Source organism: Bactrocera neohumeralis, unplaced genomic scaffold (genome assembly GCF_024586455.1).
Source record: "Bactrocera neohumeralis isolate Rockhampton unplaced genomic scaffold, APGP_CSIRO_Bneo_wtdbg2-racon-allhic-juicebox.fasta_v2 cluster11, whole genome shotgun sequence".
Lineage (NCBI taxonomy): Eukaryota > Metazoa > Arthropoda > Insecta > Diptera > Tephritidae > Bactrocera > Bactrocera neohumeralis.
Genome location: NW_026089624.1, coordinates 10879662 through 10903216, shown reverse-complemented (window position 1 = coordinate 10903216; position 23555 = coordinate 10879662). Strand labels below are relative to the sequence as shown.

General features: G+C 39.7%; 1 protein-coding gene across 3 annotated transcripts; it reads left to right on the top strand.

The window, feature by feature from the left end:
- Positions 1 to 8790: 8790 nt before the first annotated feature.
- LOC126765910 (GIGYF family protein Gyf) lies at positions 8791 to 21433 on the top strand. 3 transcript variants are annotated; one of them, XM_050483589.1, is made up of 8 exons: positions 8791 to 9060; positions 9142 to 9332; positions 10245 to 10421; positions 10496 to 10772; positions 10832 to 14932; positions 15981 to 16055; positions 20761 to 20915; positions 21042 to 21433. In XM_050483589.1, exons 1-8 carry the CDS (start codon positions 8922 to 8924, stop codon positions 21165 to 21167), a joined length of 5241 nt encoding a protein of 1746 aa, XP_050339546.1. In that variant the 5' UTR covers positions 8791 to 8921; the 3' UTR covers positions 21168 to 21433. The 3 variants fall into 3 exon arrangements, with proteins under 3 accessions (XP_050339546.1, XP_050339545.1, XP_050339543.1); XM_050483588.1 differs by having other exon boundaries at positions 8791 to 9099; positions 9163 to 9332; XM_050483586.1 differs by having other exon boundaries at positions 8791 to 9332.
- The last annotated feature ends 2122 nt before the right edge of the window (positions 21434 to 23555 follow it).

The window sequence follows — 23555 nt, the reverse complement described above, 5'->3', positions numbered from 1 at the left end:
CTCTTTCTTTTACACGGTTTCTTTTTACACGGATTCGAAGTTACACGGTTGAAAATTTTTTTTTGTAAAAGAGTCGACATCGCAAGACCTTTCGGAAAGTAGTCCGACAATTCAAAACTCTATTACCGGATGAAAGTCACCATTGGATTATTTGATGAATATCTCCAGAGATGTTACCGACTTTTGTCCAGTTCAACGCAAACAATTGCGCTTGTTATGAAGTAGCGACGAATAATTATGTAGCTATGTAAATATTTTATCTTTATTTCTATTCAAATTTTTCCGTTCATAATTTTGGACTAACAGATTTCTTTTGTTTTTTGCTTACTCTACCAATTTTTCACGGTTTTTCGAAGTAAATATAGTTCGTTATTTCATCTTACACGGTTTTCAGATGACATGGAACGTATCCCCCACTTTATTAGAGGAAACGCCTCTTTTTTTGCACTTTTTTTTTTTTTTTACACGGATTTCTGAGGAACGTATCTACCGTGTAAAAAAAGAGTTGGGTGTACATACATTCATAATAACAAGTGTTCCACGCTTCTTTCGCATCTCCGTTGTCACGGAGTCAACCAATGGCCGAAACTTGCGTTTTGTCAAAGAGTCAAGTGCTGAACACATTGAGCACGACAGACTGCAAGCGACATCTGTCAAATATTAAAATACACACGTTCTTAGGGACACAGTTATGTAGTTGTGCAGCTGCATCAATACCTGTGTCCCTAAGAACGTGTGTAATCTAATATCTGTCGCGCTCATTGGTTCAGCACTTGTGTGATGATAGAAAATCCAACCTGTGCCGAAAAAAATAAACGAATGGCCGCCTATTGACCGCTTCCCTTGCCGTTGTAATAGCTTCGCCTACAAACTAGCGTAAATATGTATGCATATGTATGAACTTGCATACATATCGACGCAGATTTTTGGGAGTCACGGAAAAATATTTTAGAATGGACAAATATTATAAGTCGACAACTCCGTTGTTGCCACTTTTCTGACTTCTTTCTGTGAAGAAGCATCAGAAAGTTGCCATCGTCGCGAAAAGACGCTTGTAGGCGAAGGCATGCTCGGGGAGATGTTACGGCGTCTGTTTTTATGAATGAAGCGAGGTCGCTTGTAGAATTTGCGCCTGCGTTTATGAATGAAATCGTTTTTGTTGTAAAATTTACTACATTTGGGCTTCGCCAATTCGGCTGCCAAATTGACTTTTGATGCTTCTGCTATTTGAGCAATTGTTGTTTTTGTAGAACAATACATATAAGTATATGTGAATGTATGAACAAGCAGATTAATGCGCGCACATGTAATATGTATAAGTGATAAAATCATGATTTGATTTTCTGAACGCGCACATGCGTATACATATGAGCAAATAATAAGATTAATATGATAGCCGATATATGTATATATTTATTGTTGTTGTGATAAGTTCAATTTCTATTACTACTATTAGTATAGTATATTATGTAAAAATCAAATAAAATTATTAAATATTCAAATCCAAATTGACTGTAAATAGTACTATGCATGCATTCATACAAAATTATACTCATATCATAATTATTTTTACATGCCAATATGGAAATGCCGACGGCAAAACGCAAAAGCATAAATATTTGCATACATTGCGAAAGCAAAAATTAAAGCATGAAAATATCACAATGCTGTTGTTGGGAGTATCATAAGGAACATGCATACATATATTTATCACTCTTCATATTCTTGGGTATGTGAGACAGAGAACAGAATAAAAAAGTCTTTATGTTATCTGTGTGAGAGGTGTGTTTTGTACACATTTTTCGCTGTCAAAAGTGAAAGAAAATATAAACAAGCAAAACGAAATTCTTCGTTAGGAGTTTAATCATGGGCATGCATACATATATTTCTCTAAGAAAAGAATTTCTCATGGACAACTATATGTTGCCCTTCCTCGTGTGGGATCTCCTGAAAATCAATATATTTTGTTGCCATCTACAAATACCACTGCCAACGTAGTTTACAGTGAAGCTTTAAGATAAAAACTGACAAATATAAAAGTAAAAAACGTAAATCTACCTTAATATTATATCTGTAAATAATGTAAAAGTAAACCTGTAAAATAAAAAATACTAAAAATGTAAATTATTAAGTAATAATAAGAATGAAAATGATTAATGACAAACCCTTTTTTAATAAAAAATAACAAACAAAAAAAACATAAGTCTGTATATATGTATTTTATTTGACTCTGCTTTTATTCTAATTACTTAAAAAACATAGTAAAAATGTATATAATATCCTATGTAAATATTACTTATTTAAGTGCCCACCACTTAAACCATCAAATAAATTTAACATAAATAGACTTACATACATACACATATAACTGTCGGATTTTTTTAATACAAATAAAAATATTTGTGAAAAAAAGTGTTTTATATCCAAATTTCCAAAAATAAATAATTGTCTACCCCGTGCGAAGCCGGGACGGGCTGCTAGTGTTATATAAATATGTAACATATAATAATTTGCTAATAGCTCATAAATATATGAAAACGCGGAAAAAATGGTAATAAGTAATACATTTATGTAAATATGTATATGTGTAAATAATAAATTCTTCTTCTTTATTGGCGTAGACACCGCTTACGCGATTATAGCCGAGTTAACAACAGCGCGCCAGTCGTTTCTTCTTTTCGCTACGTGGCGCCAATTGGATATTCCAAACGTATCCAGGTCCTTCTCCACCTCGTCCTTCCAACGGAGTGGAGGTCTTCCTCTCCTCTGCTTCCCCCGGCGGGTACTGCATCGAATACTTTCAGAGCTGGAGTGTTTTCGTCCATTCGGACAACATGACCTAGCCACCGTATCCGCTATCTTTTAATTTGCTGAACAATGTCAATGTCGTCATATATCTCATACAGCTCATCGTTCCATCGAATGCGATATTCGCCGTGGCCAACGCGCAAAGGACCATAAATCTTTCGCAGAACTTCTCTCTCAAAAACTCGCAACGGCGACTCATCAGTTGTTGTCGTCGTCCAAGCCTTTGCACCATATAGCAGGACGGGAATTATGAGTGACTTATAGAGTTTCGTTTTTGTTCGTGGAGAGAGGACTTTACTTCTCAATTGTCTACTTAGTCCGAAGTAGCAGCTGTTGGCAATAGATATTCTGAGTTGGATTTCGAGGCTGATGTTGCTGTTGGTGTTGATTCTGGTTCCAAGATAGATGAAAGTATCTACGATTTCGAAGTCATGACTATCAACAGTGATGTGGGTGCCTAGACGCGAGTGCGACGACTGTTTGTTTGATGACAGGAGATATTTCATCTTGCTCTCGTTCACCACCAGATCTATTTGCTTCGCTGCCTTATCCATTCTGGAGAAAGCAGAACTAACGGCGTGGGTGTTGAGGCCGATGATTTCAATATCATCGGCATACGCCAGTAGCTGTACACTCCATTATAAAACTCCTTATAAAAGATTGTATCTGCTCGATTAAGTTCTGCAATTCGAATTATTTTCTCTAGCAGCAGGTTGAAGAAGTCGCACTATAGGGAGTCGCATTGTCTGAAACCTCGTTTGGTATCGAACGGCTCAAGAGGTCCTTCCCGATCCTGACGGAGCTTTTCGTGTTGCTCATCGTCAGCTTACACAGCCGTATTAGTTTTGCGGGAATACCAAATTCAAACATCACGGCATAAATGCAGCTCCTTTTTGTGCTGTCGACAGCAGCTTTGAAATCGACGAGAAGGTGGTGTGTGTCGATTCTCCTTTCACGGGTTTTTTCTAAAATTTGGCGTATGGTGAATATCTGGTTGGTTGTTGATTTGCCAAGTTTAAATCCACACTGATAAGGTCCAATCAGTTTGTTGACGGTGGGCTTCAATCTATCACATAATACGCTCAATGGAACCTTATACGCGATGTTGAGCAAGCTTATTCCACGGTAGTTGGCGCAGATTGTGGGGTCTCCCGCTTTGTGAATTGGGCAGTGCACACTTAAATTCCAATCGTTGGGCATGCTTTTATCCGACCATATTTTACATAGAAGCTGATGCATGCTTCTTTGCAGTTCTTCGCCGCCGTGTTGGAATAGCTCAGCCATCGGCCCCCGCTGCTTTGTTCTTCAGACAGGTAATCGCTATTCGAACTTCTTCTTGGTCAGGTAATGGAACGTCTGCTCCATCGTCATCGATTGGGGAATCTGGTTCGCCTTCTCCTGACGTTGTACGTTCACAAGTATGCTCTGGGCATCGGTCACTAAATCACCTTTGGGGGTTCTACAAAAGTATGCTCCGGTCTTGAAACCTTCTGTAAGCCGCTGCACTTTTTCGTAGAATTATCGAGCATTACTCCTGTCGGCCAGCTTATCAAGCTCTTCGTACTCACGCATTTCGGCCTCTTTCTTCTTCTCTCTACAAATGCGTCTCGCTTCTCTCTTCAACTCTCGGTATCTATCCCATTCCGCACGTGTAGTGGTCGATCGTAACGTTGCGAGGTAGGCAGCCTGTTTTCTCTCCGCTGCGACACGGCACTCCTCGTCGTACCAGCTGTTCTTTTGCACTTTCCGAAAACCAATGGTTTCGGTTGCAGCTGTACGTAAGAGTTTGAAATGCCGTCCCACAGTTCCCTTTTACCGAGTTGTTGACGAGTGCTCTCAGAGAGCAGGAGTGCAAGCCGAGTAGAAAATCGTTCGGCTGTCTGTTGTGATTGCAGCTTCCCGACGTCGAACTTTCCTCGTGTTTTTTGGTGTCTTCCGTCTATCACAATATGATCGATCTGGTTGGTGGTGTCTTGATCCGGAGACAGCCAGGTAGCTTGGTGAATTTTTCTATGCTGGAGTCTAGTCCTACAGATATACATATTTCGGGCCCCGGCGAAGCCGATCAACCTCAACGCATTTGGGGATGTTTCCTCGTGGAGGCTGAATTTACCGACTGTTGTGCCAAAAAAACCATCCTTGCCAACCCTGGCGTTAAAGTCGCCAAGCACGATGTTGACGCGGGCAACTCTAATAGTTGCGCTCCAAGCGCTCATTGAAAACATCTTTAGTCACATCGTCCTTCTCTTCCGTCGGGGCGTGGACGCAAATCAGCGATATGTTGAAGAACTTTGCTTTGATGCGGATTTTGGCTAGACGTTCATCCACCGGTGTGAATGACAGTACTCGGCGACGTAGTCTCTCTCCTACCACGAATCAAACACCAAGTTTGCGCTCCTTTATGTGGCCACTGTAGTAAACGCCGCAAGGACCTACTCGCCTCAGTTCTTGTCCCGTCCATCGCATTTCTTGGACGGTGGTGATGTTAGCCTTCACTCTAACGGGGACATCAACCAGCTGGGAAGCGGCACCTTCCCAATTAAGGGACCGCACATTCCAGGTTGTCATCAAAAGTGGGGTCTCTCAACCGAGGCTGTTTTAACTTTTACATTGAGGGCGTTTTTTACGTGGCGGGTCTCAAACTCGGCGCACAACCCTGTGGAGGGAATGTTTCACCTTCTCACTTTAGCTCGTTTTCAAACAGATGTTTGAAATCGTAATTTCGAAATTTCCAGAACGGAAGCGAGCGAACCATTGTTGTGCTACACAACCTAATATAGCATCATTTCCGTAGACTTCATAAATTTCATTGGTAACTTGTTTGGCATTATTTTTATTTTTTATACCAAAATTTCAAAATATAGAGAATTTGTTCATTATTCTCACTAATTTTTGAACAGCTGTAACTTTTTTCAACTTCCCCGAATTTAATTTTTTTCGCTTAAATGAAGCTTAAGAACTCATTTCAAATCACTATATGGTATGACACAATGTGATTGGTAGCACTGGAAATATACGACTGCAACGACATCTATTGACAAAATATGAAAAGACTTTTTCGACTGCCCAATATCTTAAAAGCATATGTCAACCGAAATCAGGGGATGTTATTCTAAAATTTACCTGATACTTACGTTTAAGGTTAACATATTTAACTATTTAAAGTATAAGCTATTGTTCGCTTTTATACACTTCACTCATTCGTTTAAATACATTTAATTCACTTTATATAGTGCAAAAATAGCTTTTGTTCAATAATTAATTTTTTGTTCATTTCTATTTATTTCCAAAATAATAACGGTTGCAAACTGACAAATAGCCAGTGTTAGCTTATCGACCTCTTTTGTAAATGAACTGAAAAAAATATAGGAAACAGATTATACCCCAATGATAGGAAATAAACAAAACATTATTAGTTTTTCGCGTGGATTGGCTTTCCACGTTGGCGGACTGCGGTCCCGCTTCAAAAAAATAACACGGGTCGGATAAACACCAGGGTGTTCACAGGTATTTTCTCGCAAAACTCCTTTTTTCATTGGAGGTCTCCGGACGTGGTTTAAAAAAATAACCCTGGTCGTACCAATACCTAGGTCTTCTCATTTTTTACGCGTAAAACTCTTTTTTTTGCGTTGGCGGCCTTCAACTTCAAAATAGTAACCCCGGTTCGACCAATACCGGCAGAGAATTTGTCAGTTTGCAAACATTTCTTATTGTGTGAATAAATATAATTGAACAATAAGTTAAATATTAAATAAAAGTGTACAAACGAATTAGCGTTAGAGTGTATAAAAGTGAACAATATAAATGTTAAATACCTTTTAAATGGAAAAATACGTAATTTTTAACTTTAAACGCAAATATCTTGGAAACTATAAGTTTCCCGCGGCTATGTCTATATATATATCCCTGATCGGGAGGACCTTCCTATCCGCCCATACCCTTTTTATCTGTTAAATCTATTCTATAAGCGACCAATATTTTATTTTTCAAGGCCATTGTAAATTTGTAGTATTATATTGAACAAGCATAGTAGTAAATGCTTATCGATGAAGTAACATCACATATAATGATCTCAAGAATTACGAATTCCCACGACGGTCAGATCTACATAACCGGAACGAACGCGAATTTTTATCCGGCCAACGACTCTCAATTCGTCACAATTCTGCCACGTAAATATTATTATAAATAGTGTGTGTGGCAACGTTCAGAATCTCTTAATATGTAATACAGTTCTCTTGGTGTTAAAAACGTATGAGCCAAGTTTCATCAAGATATGTAAATTTTTACCACAACTAGTATAAACCCGCGGCTCCGCTCGCTCTTTGTTGTAAAGAATATCATTTATTATGATAACAATATAATGGAATAGTTAAATTGGCAATCTAAATTTTTTATTGACATCGTAAATCACTTAAGGAATAGTACATACATGAATATGTATGATGTAATAACATCTTCACAGTCTCTGCATCTGGATCGTATATCCAGGGATAAAGGGATATTCAACATATTCCAGTGTGAGAACCCTTCAAAATTAGCGTTTTTTTTTATAACATTTTCCATTATGGCCAGATTGGACAAAATAATAATTTTTGGGCATTTAAATTAAAACACCCAACCTATAATACGAATAAAAATTAATATATAGTGGTTAATTAATATATAGAGAAACTATTTAAATCTTTTTATGGTATGTTAAAACAACTGACTTTTTACCCAATAAAAGGATTTAAGCTTTTTAAATTAAAACACCCAACATTTAACACGAATAAAAATTAATATATAGTGGTTAATTAATATATAGAGAAACTATTTAAATCTTTTTATGGTATGTTAAAACAACTGACTTTTGACCTTTCAATACCAAATAAAAGGATTTAAGCTTTTTAGCTCTAAATCAATAAATGTTTTTAACAATTGGAAATAATACTATGATACTTGACATTACAAAACATTTCATCAAATACATTTAAATTTAACAAATTCATTTAATTTTCAATGTTTTATATTTTTTATAAGTGGTCTTGAACAATGCAACAAATCCCTCCGTTTACATATTTTTTGGTAAGATTTCAATCTGGCCATCGCTAGTTTTCAATTGCTAAACGTCAAAACTTCCTGAATTTTGATAGCTGATCGAGTTCAGTAGGTTTTGACGTTTAGCAATTGCTCTCTCACTTCCAATAAGAGATCAGTTGGGCATCTCTTTATCTCAGGTATATCGTTACACATGTATGTATATGCATCATCGAATGTAATTGCAAAATCGACGGCTAAAATCCAGATACTACACTTACTGTTCTGTGCAATGCGTCAGGAATATTTGTCAGCTTTATGCAATCTTCTCAAGTTATGTTTCAACCTTTTCTTATTCAGTTACAACTATCACTATATATATACATATATATGTATATGTGTATGTAAACAAAAACAACTGTACCCTGCCAGTAGCTGTGTGATTTTATTTTGTATTTTTGAAGAAAAAAATGTTCAAATGATTCTTACATGAATATTGAACACATGCTTATGTTTTGAAATATAATTTTTTTATTTAGAAATTGTTGTGACTTTTAACATAAAACGATAGAAATTACCTTATGCAAGTCCCGAGGTTCCAAGCTACCTCATCACAAATTTTTAGTCATTTTTTTCGGCCGTTCTTGAGTTATAAATATATACATAAATTGTAAAATCGAGGGTGATTTTGCAAAAAAACCGCCGTTAGGTTCTTCTTCAGGACTAAACGAATACCCGTGAAAATTTCCACGTCTTTCCGTGCTATGGTTCGGGCGAAATGCATGGACATACAAAAAAGGCGTTTAATTTTAATATTATATATAAGATTATTGCTTGTGAGGTAAGATCGAAACCGAGTAATTTTGTTAAAACGGATAAGTGAACAAAACTTTTATATACTCAATGTTGAAGAACGTTGAAACTAATGTTCTGTTGCAATGACTTCTGTTTTGACTATTTATTATATTACTCATTGGCCAATAACTATTACTTCCAGCAAACAGTGTGTGCCGTAATTGTCCAGAAGCTTTAACCATATACCTGCTGTTTTACACAAATAATATTAACGAATATTAATTTCCACTTCTGCAAAAATGACAGACTCAATGAAATTTGGTCCTGAATGGCTTCGTAACATGTCTGCGGATAACACAAGTTCTAGTCTATTGTCTAGTGGAAGCACTGCTGGTGGAGGTACCGTGATGTCCACTTCATCCAATTCAAACAACGGTGGTAATGGAAGTGGTCATCAATCATTTGAAATAACTTCAAGTGTGTCATCACCAGTAATTAGTCAATTTTCTTATGCTTTAGCTCCTCGAAATACATTTCCAGAATTCCGTTATGGCCGTGAAGAAATGCTGTCATTATTCGATAAAAACTATAACATGCCTGAAATACTACCAACGTTTAAGAAAATATTTGTTGAAAAGGTGCAGTTACCACTAGCTCTTATACCAAGTACAGATGAGGAACTGCTGCCACAGGTTCCACCGGTTACAGCAGTAAGTATTTGTACATTAATTATTTATTTTTAATATCTTTGAGCAAAACCAGAGTAACCCATAATGTGTTCTATTAAGAGTCTCAAATTTTTTAATTCAAACGTTTTTAATTCGTTAAATTTTCAATGTTAAATTCTGATGTTGGTCAAAATGGTAGAACACGAAGTACGCAAACGCGAAAAATATTATATTTTAAACAGTTTATTTTTTAATTCTTAATTATAAGGTTTTATTACAAATTAAAAATATATTTTATTTTTGGGATTTTATTTTGTAACTCCATATTTGGGGGCCTTCGGGCTCGGACTGGACTTAATGCCAGCATGGATCAGGATCAAAACTTCTTCTAGGTGTTACTCCAATAATGTCAAATTTAACCTCAAACTTACCAATTTAAACAGGATGAGTTCGCCGAAATAACAGATCTTGGCTGACTCAAATCTGGTTCAAATCCGAAAACCTATGGAGAAACGGCTATTATGGGGAATTTCATAGTGTTTGATAGTTGCGACGACCACAACTATAATATATGTTAATCTTTAGTGTATGATTTATATCAAAAGTGGTTTCCGTCCATTAGTAATGTTTTTAAATAATTCAATAGCACTTCGTTTAATTTAATTTGCGGTTGGAATACACGAGTATTTTATTTATTTTTTCTATTGAACGTGGAAAGGGTTTATGTTCTTGAAATGATGATTGGTCATATTAGTATAGCTTTTCAATTATGTAAAATATAAATGCTTCGCGGAAACTTCTTTTTTTCTGGCTGTAGCTTATGTAAATTCTTCATACGGTACTATGTTTGCTTTCTACATGATTTCTGATTCGACCGCTTGAGAATGTATAGAATGTCAATTTTAACTTTTCGTTTATTTGTAATACGAGCATCTAATTATTTTTGTATCATAGCAACGAGCTTCATGGATGCAACGATCACCAGTTGGTTTCAATACCTCTACAAGAAGCGGGGGAAGAGGGGGTTCTGTAGACCGTGGTCGGATGCGAGGTAAGCCAAATTATCATCAATTATACCAACGACCAATACCTATGTTTGGCGAAGATGATCCACGATCAATAACAGCGAAGGTAGTAACTTGTAGATAAAAAAAAAATACAAAAATAATTAACATATTTTAAATTATGGGGTTTTATTTGAATAGACTGAACGCGGGTGGCCGGAACGGAATGGGGGAGGCGATTCTTTAAGCACAGGGGGCGGCAATATGTGTGGCATCAGCTCAAGTTCAGATTGGAGTGGTACTCCAATTTCAAGTCCGCGAAAAGAATTTTCTAGCCACCCAAGGAACTTGGAAAATTGGCGTCGTAATCGCAACGAGGATGGTTCGGGCGATGCTCCTAGCAGTGGGTTGGGCAGTACTGAAGGTTGGCGCGGTAATAGTGGCACAGGCGGTAATTTCGCAGTAACTCATCGTTGGGGTATATAATAAATAAATCGTTTTTGAATTGAACCAAATATATTTCTAATCAATTAATAGGGCGTTCGGCAAGCTGGCGTGACGAAGATATGGCATCGGCTAATATTGATATGGGGTATAGCGGAAGTGGACATAATTTGACGATGCAACGTTCCTACTCTACCATAACTACTGTGAACGAACGTGGAGGCTATAATAGCAGTTCAGCAAAATCACTACAGAATTCGTCAAACGGTTTTAGCACCAACCAAGCTTCCGGTCGAACTTTCAACATCTTATCTGGTTTAAATACACCGATAACACGCTCTTCTCAATGGAATAATCATAGTGCAAGTATAGGTAACTCTTCAAGTGGAGAGGGAGAAGACAATTTGCCGGAATGGGCTATGGAAAACCCATTGGAAGGCGGTGGAACATTTGATTCAAGTGGAGCATTTCACGGTTCTGTGGACGATACTGAAAATGAAAGTAATGAGAAACAAAGCCGAAAAAAAAGTGATTCCAGTAGTGAAAGCTCTGCACGTAATAATGAAGGGAGTAGCGTGAGAGACAGCAAATCTTTGGAGACTCCAACAGGGAGAACAACAGCATCTCTTGAAAACAAAAGCAATATGTCTGACACTTCTGAACACTCACCTCCATGTACACCTGTAGAGAGTTTAATAGCACTGCCTAGTGAAAAATCGTCACAACCAAAATCGGAGACTATTGCACAAAAACCAAAAACGACAAAACATTTTTCACCCAAAACCCAACAAAATTCGGACATGCGTAGTAGAGATGTAACACCTACAACAGTTACATCTTCAAATTTGTCTTTCTACAGCACTGACAATGCGGCTAATAAAATAAGTACTACTTCTGGCGGTAGTGCCAGTGTTCATCGTGATCTGTCAGATCGTATGAGGGAGGTTACTGATAATATGATTGAAAAGTTGATTATGGAAGATGATACCATCGGCATTAGTGATAATAATAACCGAAATGAAATCAAACAGGATGTTCCACCCTTACCAGTGCAGGTCACCGTAGCACCTCTCACCCCTGCAGCTAATAACTTATGTGCTCCTAATGTTTTTACAACAGTAGCTGCCATGCTTAAGCAACCGCCGCAACAACCGAACGAAGGTCCAGTGTCTATTTCTCCGACTTTAGCACCAGTCCTCATGGATGGTCTTCACAAGGGCATACAACTTTTCGGTGGAGGAATAGTAGTGGATCATGCTACAATGCAGCACCACCACATGCAGCAGCAGCAGCAACTGGCAGCTGCTGCAAAAGCAAATATTTCGGCAGTTGGTCATTCTTCTCATGGTATAAATTCTACAACGTTAACAGCAGGACCATCTGACCTGTGGTATTATAGAGATCCTCAATCAAAAGTTCAAGGTCCATTCACAGCGATCGAAATGACGGAATGGTATCGAGCTGGCTACTTTAATGAGAATTTGTTTGTACGCCGATTTTGTGATACGCATTTTCGTTCTTTGGGGGAGTTGATAAAGATTTGCAATGACAATATGCCTTTTACTCACAGCCATCTAATACCAGATGTAGATAATATGCATTTAGCTAATCCTCCTGTAGTAGGGCAAGACCAAAAGCCCCAAACATCTGGAGATTATAATCTAAAGCAACAGACTCATCAGCAAACTGAACGACATCAACAACAACGTGATCAAATTAAAAGCAATTTGAGTCCTTCAGCTGATTTTTTAAGCGGCAATGTTAAAAATCTTATACCTGTTGACGTTTCCAATATGTACTTCCAGATGTTACGTCACCAAGAGATATTGATATTTAATGAATTATCGGAAAATGAATGTTTCCAACAACTTACACCTTCAGAAAAAGATGCCGTGGTACGACAAAAACTGCAACTGTTTGTAGAATATTTGCCTAATAGGTCTGGTTTAAGTAATTCATTAGCGGCAATAAATCATTCGGGGACGACAAACCAATTGTATGACATAATGGATGGTGCCAAAAAAGACGTAGTGTTTAGTGGCACTGTTACCGCAGGATATTCAAATCTTCCACAGCAGCCGCCACCGAACACATTTTTGGAACATGATGATTTTCTTCTGAATAGACAACAGCGCCCACAACCTATTCAAACTGTATTTAATAATGATCCATTTGCTAATATGTTGCCAAGTGTCGTGGAAAATAGTAGTTCCGTGAAACTAAATCGTGTAATTGAGGACCAAGCGGGAAATGAGTTACTTAATAATTTTAATATGAGAATGTTTTTACCTTCAAGTAATGGTGATCATCCTATACTTTCAAATCCAAAACCTCAAGAGTTTATTGACGCTAATAATGCTGATTTTCTGAATGAAGCACAATTGTTAGTTGCCAGAAATTCTTTGGGTCAAAATAATTCTCTCGCCCATTCATGGCTACCACCGATAGCTAATCGAGCTCCACATCAATCTTCCAATGAATGGCAAAATAATTTATTGGTGGGAATACCTATGACAGTTACGTCGGGTTGTAACACTAACACCGCCAATGCAAATAATATGACACAAGAAATTCAGCAACAGGCGGAACAACGTCCGAAAAAAATAATTCCGGTATCTATGTGGGATTTGTCCACTTTGGCGCACACTCAAGGCGATCAGATAAAAACAGAGCAGCAAGTGAAATGCGAACCCCCAAACTATGAAAATCATAAATCTTCAAATGTACTACCTACGCTTCCTAGGCAAGATCATGCCAGCGCAAATGATGGTCAGCCCAATAAGTCCTCTACTAGTCTTGATAAACATACTGATACACCAACAGAAATTCACCAGCAAAACTCACCAACACTGACACTGCCAACAGCATCATCTGTGACAAAACTGCCAAAAGATGAAACTGTTGGTAAACACCATAATATTAGTACAAAACGTGCGATCAAGCAACAGCTTGTAACCAGTAAGAACTCAAAGGTGTCTGAGGATAGTGCTTGTAGCAAAAAAAATGAAGAGGATCGGCGTCGAGATCAAACTGAAGATAAGCGTCGGCAGAAGGAGGAAAAGAAACGCCAGCAAGCAGATGAGGAAAAACGCCGCCAACAACAATTAGATGATGAAAAGCGTCGACAAATGCTTGAAGAAAAAGAACGGCAGCAGCAGATCCAAGCACAACGGCGACAAGCAATGCTTGGAAATAACGCCAATGTAAATAATTCTTCTGGTTTAGCTGAATCTGGGAATTCAAGTTCTAAACTTCCTAAAGAAAATCAGCGTATACAATCATCGGTTGCACCATGGTCCGCTCAAAGCAATGCAGCATCTTTAAAAGGTGGGCCATGTCTAGCTGAAATACAAAAAGCTGAAAGACGGGAACGCCAAATGGAACAGCGTCAAATGGAAATGTTTCTCAAACGAGTTCGTGCTAGTGCCACCGCTGCTGTTGAAGCATTTGATTCTATGTTAAAATGGAACGCACCTGTAAGGGACGTCCCCGTTAAAAGTTTTGCCGAAATACAAGCAGAAGAAGCTAAGCGATTAGCCAACGAACAGACTATGATGCAGCGTCGCAAAGAACAAGAACAGCAGCAAGCGACGGTTGCCATGAGTGCAACAAGTAATGCGGGTGGAGGTCCCAATAATATTTCGGCTATATGGTCAAGCACAAAAGTTTGGGGTTCAACAAGCACAACTGGTTTCTGGGAAGAACCTGTCAAATTTAGTGCTGCGGTTGCTGCTAATAACAATTCTAGTAGAGGGATTCCCTATAGTTCTAAACAATCTTCAACCGGACAACAAAAAGTGTCACCATCTGGTTCTGCCTGTAACACAACCGTTGCTGTTAGTGGGCCAATTGCAAACCAACAACAAAATACCTTACGTAACTTACGTAAAAGTCAAACTGTGTCCATTATGCAAAGTGCTGGAACCCAAAATGATAAAAGTTCTAAGAACAATAACCAACAACCAAGTAACAATGCAGGAAAACCAGGCCCAACTAATAAAACTCAATCACAAAAAGCTAGTGGAAATAATGCTGATGGTGGTAGTGGGGCTGATAAAAGAGCCTTTACTAAAAATCCATCGAACAATGGGTCTAGCCGTGTCACCGCCCCTAACAATAAACGAGATGACTATGAGACCGAGTTTATTGCCTGGTGTACAAAAAGTCTGAACAACATGAATACAAAACTGGATGGTAAATATTTATTTATAATAAATTGTGTTGTTTATTCACTCAATTGGCTCTGTCAAATGTAACAATTTAGTTAGTAATGCGTTTGCGTTTATATAATTATTAATTCCTGCTTTAGAAATGCTTTAACACCCATAAATATTTCAAATGAAAATTTAAGGTACGTTGCGTTTGCGTTGCCATGACCGAATTCAAAGTCCAGGAAGTCATTGAGGACTCCCTCTCCATTTTGATAGAATTCCCTAGTCAACTAGCACAGGACAGTGTTACCTTCATAATTTCCGTCGTATGTTGATTGTGTAGACCTATATTTTTCGCAGTCAATCATTTCATTCTCACTAGACCTATTTTGTTTTGGGGGGAAAGTGAAAAGTTAACTGTAATCGGGAGAAATATCGTGACTTGTTAGTTAGAACGATTTTAATATAAATATCTCCGACTGTAGATTTTGGTGTTGGAACGAAATGAGCTTAAGCTTGTAGTTTAAATTAATAAGATATCCAATATGATTGTAATCGATTCAAGGTTTTAACAAATTGGAAGAGTATACAATTTTGAGTTACATCAGAATTCAGCACTTACCTACTTTATAAAAAACTTTGCAGGTACTTGCAAGCACATGTCATTCTTGCAAATAGCGAAGGTATATAATTTTCCCGTTTAAACGGGGGAATCTGATCAAAATTTGTAATTATTAGGAATTTAATGATTATTAGAAAATTGGCGGAACTAAACACCTAAAATGTGAAAGTACTTTTATATTATAAATCAATTTTTATAATCTGGTAATTAACGCCTTTAGACTTATTTTATTTAAAATAATACGAACATGATCGTTTTATTTTTTGTCAATTAAAAACAGTTTTTATTAATATAGTTCTTTCAATTTAATATCCTCGTAATTTGAATGTAATATAATATGACATAATTTTTACTTATTGGCGTGTAGCTATTATATGTTTTATTCCAATTCCAGTTATACTTTGAAATCTACCCTATATTAATATTTTACCGTTCAATTAATTACTTTATATGAAATTTTTTGTTTCAGTGCCTACTTTTGTAACATTTTTACGAGACTTGGAATCACCATATGAAGTTAGAGACTATATACGAATGTATTTAGGTAAGTACATGTTTATTGTAAACTATGTTCAGCAATAAATTTTCTAAATTCTGGTCATCATTTACATTATACACAACGTATAGAAGCTGGGTTTTGCCTAGATAGATAGATAGATAGTATTATGAGGTAATGCACCGCGACCTAGGGTCTATTGTGCCCTCTCCTATATCACATGTCTTCCTAGAGTCCCAGCAGCCTGAATAGTTCCAGGAGTTTGCCGGGCGCTACTGACGTGATGTGATCCCTGCTGATGTAAATGGAATCCAGGGCCTTAAGCCTTTTTTCACAGATTGCTGTGCAATCCAGGATTAGGTGTGCTGGTGTTTCCTGTTCCAGGTCGCAGAACCGGCAGTTAGCACAGGAGACTATGCCCATGTTGGACAAGTGTTTCTTGAACCTGCAGTGCCCTGTGTAGATTGCGACGAGGAGACGGAGTTTGTCACGGGGGAGGTGAATAAGTTCCTTGAACCTGGAGAGATTGTACCCTCCTAGGAGCAGCTTGGCGTGGCGCATACTTGATGCCTGTTGCCAATGCCGTTCTCTCTCCACTCTCTCCTCAGTGCGGAGCAGTTCCTTGAAAGTGTGGGATCCTACCGCTATGTATGGTGCTGATCCCCCCACCTTGGACGCTGCCGTAGCGCGGGCCAGTTCGGCGGCCTTCTCGTTTCCTTCTATTCCCTTGTGCCCTGCCACCAAATTAGGTGCACCCGGTTGCACAAGGACAGGCGGTTCAGCCTTTCTATGCATTCCTCGACTAAAAGTGATTTGGTTTCATATGATGAGATCGCCTTTAGTGCCGCTTGACTATCTTGACTGAGTATAGCTATACGCTGGTTGCGATAGTTGCGGCTGAGGTTGACTTCAGCGCACTGACATATGGCAAAAACTTCATCCTGGAAGATACTTGGGAAGCATCCCATCGGTATGGACAGCTTAGTACGCGGTACTATGAAATTCTTTTTGAGGTTTATTTTCTTCGTGGTGCCGTCCTTTGGGAGGAGGACTAGCGATGTGCTTTCCGCTAGTACGTCCATCAGTCTGGAGGACATTATCTTCCCTCTTCCGCAGCTTTCTGCTGACATTAGCAGCATGGTGTGGTTTGCTGCTTGTTTTATTACTTGATGCAGCGGTGTGAGCTTGGTGGCCCAAGCAACCGCTCCATAGGTGACAATGGGCCTTACTATCATGGTATACAGCCATCTAATGATACTTGGCTTGTATCCCCATGATCTGCCGTCCAGGCGTCTGCATACCATAAGTGCTTTAGTTGCTTTGGTCAGCGTTAAGTCCAAATGCCTACTCCACCGTAATGAGTCTAAAGTGAAGCCAAGAAATTTGACCTCCTTCGACATTTCCACCTCTGTGCCTTCTATTGTTAGGGACCTCAGGCCCGGAAAAGATCTCCGCTTAGTGAATGGGACTACGGTATTTTTTGCGGGGTTGATATATAGCCCTACCGTGTTGCACCATCCTTTCGCCAGGTTTAAGCCCCTTTGGACAATGTCACAGAGAGTGTTCTCAAATCTGCCTCTCGCCATTATGACAATGTCGTCCGCGTACCCTTGACAGCGGACTCCATTGCTGGTGAGCAACTCGAGGAGTTCATCCACTACCAAGCTCCATAGCAGAGGGGATATTACTCCACCCTGTGGGCAGCCCCTTGTGGTGCCAAGACGAATCTTGCTTTCTCCCACCGTTGTTTCCGCGACCCTAGTACGCAGAAGGGCTTCTATCCATCTGCATATCGGAGTTACGTTCCTTCTCTCAAGTGCTTTGATCACGCTAGTGTGAGACGCATTATCAAAGGCCCCCTCAATGTCTAGTAAGGCGCAGATCGCAACCTCGCCATTATCCAGCGAATCTTGCAGCTCAGACGTGAGTTGGTACAGAGCAGTGTTTGTGGATCTACCCGCTCTGTACGCATGTTGCCTGGCATGTAGGGGTGCGATCTTCAGCGCTTCCGATCTAATGTGGTTATCTATTAATTTCTCCATCCCCTTTAGCATGAAGGATGTGAGACTTATAGGCCGGAATGATTTAGCTAGCGAATAGTCTCTCCTCCCTACCTTGGGGATGAAGATTACTTTTGCAATTCTCCATGGCTCAGGAATATACGACATCGCCAGGCTGTCTCTCATCAGCCCTAGCAGGTGTGGCAGGAGAGTATCCATACCTTGCTGCAAGAGGGCCGGGAAGACGCCGTCCACTCCCGGTGACTTATAGTTCGAAAAGGAGGCCAGTGCCCACCTCACTGAGTCCACAGTGAACAAATTCCTTGCAGTCAGCCAGTCTGAGCGGTCCGGCCTACGTGTGATCGAAGCTTCCTGTGCGCTTGGCTTTATTAAGCAGCCTTCGCACCCTATGTCTAAGAGCTGAGAGTTTACTAGACCATCAGGGCCAGATTTGTTTACTGGTGGTCGCTTTTAGTGGACAGGCACAATGATAGGCGTCCATTATGGACTGGTTTATGTCACTCAGTCTGCTTTCCAGTCCAACTGTGGTGGATCTACCATCTGCCTGCCCCACTCTCTTTATGTTTTCGCTTAGGGTCTCTTTGAAAGTATCCCAGTTCGTATTTCTACGGTTACGTGTCGGAGGTCTGTCCTTGACTTCTACCCTCAGAGCAAAAGGAATGATCCTGTGATCTGACAATGAGGGCTCTTTTGACACCCGCCACTGCGAGATCAGCCCGATCATGTCGTAATTGCTCAGGGTAATGTCCAGGACCTCCCTGCGAAAACTAGTTACAAAAGTGGGCTCACAGCCCACATTCTCTATACTAATATTATTACTAACTATAAATTCCAGAAGTGACTCACCCCTCACGTTGCAGTCCGTGCTACCCCATTCCGCGTGATGCGCATTGGCATCGCATCCCAGGGTCAGGGGAAGTTTGTTGACTCTTGTTTTTTGATGAGAGGACGAAGTCCGAACCTTCCTTGCCCTTCATCTGTACCGCCACCAGATCTTGCGTTAGATACTCTGAAATACAGAAAAGGTCTATATCGTCTCTAACGACTATACAAGTGCAGATTACCTTGCTTCTTCTCGTGTTGAGGCCTCTTACCTCTCCTCTACCACCCAAGGCTCTTGGATTAAAAGGATGCCCAGGTTATCCGAAATGAACCTTTTCACGATGACAGCCGAGGCTGCCGATGTGTGATGTAGGTTCACCTGAGCAACTTCTATGCCGGCGCTGGAGCTTATAATATTGATTCGATGAGAGACAGGTCCTCGTCCCCGATCTCTTCAGCAACCTGCATCTCCAGCCCTTCCAGGAGCTCTTGGGTGGATGGCAGCATGTCTTCTTGCTCATTGGGGAGCTCGTTACTCCTGCTTTTATCCGCGGCGGTGGTCACAGCCTTCCCAGCCGGGATGGGGTCGTTGGGGGACTCGTGCCGCTCTCCCGCAACCACAGCGGCAGTCGCCTCCTGCACTGCTGAGCTACCTACGGATGGAGCCGGTGCTGCGGTCAACCCCGTCGCAGATTCTTGGCTCGCCGTTGACGTTGCCTTGGGCCTCCATGGCCTCATTACTATCCTGCCGAAGCGGAAGTTCAGCTTGAATCCCTTCTGTCTGATGTATTTATAGGATTCATCGCCACTGTTATGTTGAGGTTCCACCCTGAACCTACAACACTGCTTGATACGACCTTCCACGCCGTGGTTCTTAAGCCCACGTTTTGGTTTTTCAATAAACCAAGCGCGAAGTCGTAGTTCTTATCCGCATTTCTGGGGAAGAATACCGCCATACTGTGCAGTTGTGGTATATCATCGCCTCTCTTAACACACAGGTTCGGACCCCTCCAGGTGGCCGACTTCTAATCTTGATAGTCGACCAGCAGCATGCCACCCTTGAAGAAGATGCCGTTGAAGGCGCCGGTGTACTCATCGCCCACGAACAAAGCGTTCACTAGGCAGTCCTGGAGAGCCGTCTGCTGTTCGGACCCTAGGGCCTCCTAGGGGAATCTGAAGGGTCCGCCGCGCCAGAACTCCTTGACGCAGTAAGGCCACCGTTACTTCCCAAGGCGGCCCGGTGTTGGGGAAAGCTCCGTTCGAATACAGCCGAAGTTACCTACTGGCTGCAAATCATCCAATAGGCACGGGAGTCACATAACACCCTGCATTAGGAGGTGGTAGCTCTTCGTCGCTGCACACTCTGCCAGCCCCCAGGGGAGATGCTATGTAGCATCACCCCTGATGGTTGGGAGATGCCGTACTGTGGTGCAGTTTAAGCCCCTGCACGGCGACAAGGTGCCTACCATTCGCAAAGGGTTTTGCCTAAATGTTTCTTATTTGCATATTATTCCGAAAAGGTCCAACTATCAGTAGGAATACTATTACTAAGTAAAATGGAAGCTATAATAGCAGTTCAGCAAAATCACTACAGAATTCGTCAAAAGGTTTTAACACCAACGAAGCTTCCGGGCGAAGTTTCAACATCTTATCTATTTTACACAGATAACACGCTCTTCTCTGGGCTGGGTTTTGCCTAAATGTTTCTTATTTGCATATTATTCCGAAAAGGTCCAACTATCAATAGAAAAACTATTACTAAGTAAAATGAACTTTTTCCATACTGTATTATAAAATCGTGTAATACGAATAGGAGAAATTTGATAATTTATAGAAAACCCTCTTCAAATTCAGCGAGTTCTTTTTTTCTTACAACCTGCTTTGCAATATTAAATAAATAAACTTTCTAGGTGAAAATAAAGAGTCTACCGACTTTGGGAAGCAGTTTCTCGAACGCCGGAGCAAATATAAAAATTTGCAACGTGCACAAAACGCTCATAATGATGACATGTGTAAGCCAGCACCTGCCATAACACCATCTGGCAATGATACTTCCGACAATAAGGTAAGATACGTATAGTCATGTCTTATTAAATGCTTTTGTCAACCTATGACGTGCAAGTATTGTAATAACTTACACAAATCATAATTTGTTGAAGCTATCTTTGATTCTTTTTTCTGCGCTTCGCAGGGAAAACAAAAGAAAGTCAAGAAGAATAAAATGACTAAACTGGATGCGCGCATTTTGGGCTTTTCCGTTACTGCTGCAGAAGGTCGCACGAATGTGGGAGATAGAGTGTACGTAGATGCGCCATAAATGTAGAGCCCGAAAAAATTTTGAAACACTTCAAAACGCGCAAAGAATTTAGCTCTTGGAGATTTTACCCCGAACTGAAACTCCAGCTGAGAAACAAGGGCTTATAATATTTTAACGTAATAGCTTTTATGAAATGAAACGAATAACCACATTTATTTTGTTTCCATTTACAATCTTTGCATTCATATATTTTAAACTTTTAACTGATTTATGAGTTATATATATTTTGTTAAATAAATATTCTTTCTTTATTTAAAATTTAATAACAGTTAATAAATTCAGTTCTACGGTAATTAAACGAAATAGACAACAGGGGCGAACCTCAATCGGCCAAACGATAAGAGACCAAATAAAGTATACTTTATTGAATTTATAGCGCGATTCAGTAAGCAGCCTCTAGTCACTATTTGAGACATTTTTAGGTAAAGTCTCAATTTGTGAATAGTTACTATTCACTAAACAGTCTCTAGCTTCTCTTCTTTACTGGCGTAGACACAACACAGAATCAAGAAACGAATATTTTGAAAAATTAAAAGTATACATTTTATTTACGTGCAATTTACATTTCGTTCAAAAAGATCCCTCTCCACCCGAATCAAATTTAATAAATAGTTAACAGATTCAGTTCTACGGTAATTAAACGAATCAAGAAACGAATATTTTGAAAAAGGTAAAGTCTCAATTTGTGAATAGTTACTATTCACTAAACAGTCTCTAGCTTCTCTTCTTTACTGGCGTAGACACAACACAGAATCAAGAAACGAATATTTTGAAAAATGAAACGTATACATTTTATTTACGTGCAATCAGTGAAATCAAGATAACCATATTATTATTATGAAATAATATTTTTTCCCCCTTTTTCCATGGAAGATGTTATTTTTCTTCTTTGGCACTAGAACCGTGGGTCGGTCTGGGCTGAGAACACGAAACCTCCCCAGTAGACTCTCTCTGTTGCGAGGTCACGCCAGTTGTACATCCCAAGTGCATACAGGTCGCTATGTATTTGGTCTTTCCATTGGGTGCGTGGGCGCCGCTTTCGTTACCTACTCATGGGTCTCAAGTCAAAGGAACTTTCCGCTGGAGCATCATTTTCCATGCCATAGCCAGCGCATTCGACTATATCCATGTCGCCGTGTGGCTTATACGGACCCGAACAGGAATCATGAGAGACTTATAGAGTGTAATTTTTGTTTGTCGAGGGATCTATTTCTGAATGGCCTACCGATCCCTAAGTAGCACCTGGTAGCAAGAGTTAATCTGTGCTAGTTATTCGGGGAATTAAGCTTTCAACAGTGACGTAGTTCCCAAGATACGAGGAATCTTTGCATATGGCCTCCAGGGTCTTTGTCTTGCATTGTTCACCTCAAGACCAACCTCTTTCGCTTATTTTTTTAGGCTTGAAAAAGTTGCGCTGAGGGCTCTTGTTAAGACCTAGGATGTCAATATCATCTGTATACTCCTGTAGCATTATACTTCTAGAGTAGACAGTACTACTGTGGTTCAGGTGAGCGGCACGTATAACTTTTCCAGCATTGTATTGGAAAAGACACACGAGACTGAGTTACCCTGTCTAAACTCTCGTTTAGTATCGAGCGGCTCTGCATAGGCGTTTGAGTTTTGCCAGGATGCCAAATTCAGTGCTGTCGAAAGCGGCTTTGAAATAGATAAATGGATAATGGGTGTCGATCCGCGTTTGTCAAGGGTCCTCTCCAAGATTTTACGTATTGTGAAAATCTGGTCTAAAGTGGATTTGCCAAGGTCTAAAGCCACCCTGATGAGGTCTAATCAATTTATTAATGGGATTAAGTCTTTCACACAAAACTGTCGAAAGAACCTTATACGTGATATTAAAAAGGCTGATTCCACTTGATTCCTTGCAGATAGGGCAGGAGTCGCATCGTTACATCCGTGCACGAATCGGCTAACATAGGAAAGAAAATTCCGTAATAGGTCAATCGTGTACGGTGATTGGCATTATACTAGCATACGATAGCAAACGGATCGCACTTTGTTTTCAATTCACAATAGTTTTTAAGTTCCACCTTGTTTTCAATCGTATTTTTTAGGTCCCAATATATGTATGTGGAACTGTCAAAACTGTTGCAAATTTTCAATAAACTAACAAAAGCTAATTAAATATCATAATGGGTCCTTCTTTGTTTTTTTATTTGAGTTGTATTTCTAGAGAAAGTGACAGGAATGAAAAAATAGTGCGGAGAAAGATAAGAGATCATAGCAATTCTTTGGAACTTTCGAATACAAAGTAGGTATAAAAAACCCTCAAAATGGGGATTCTGATCACACACAAGAAATAGACAACAGGGGCGAACCTCAATCGGCCAAACGATAAGAGACCAAATAAAGTATACTTAATTAAATTCATAG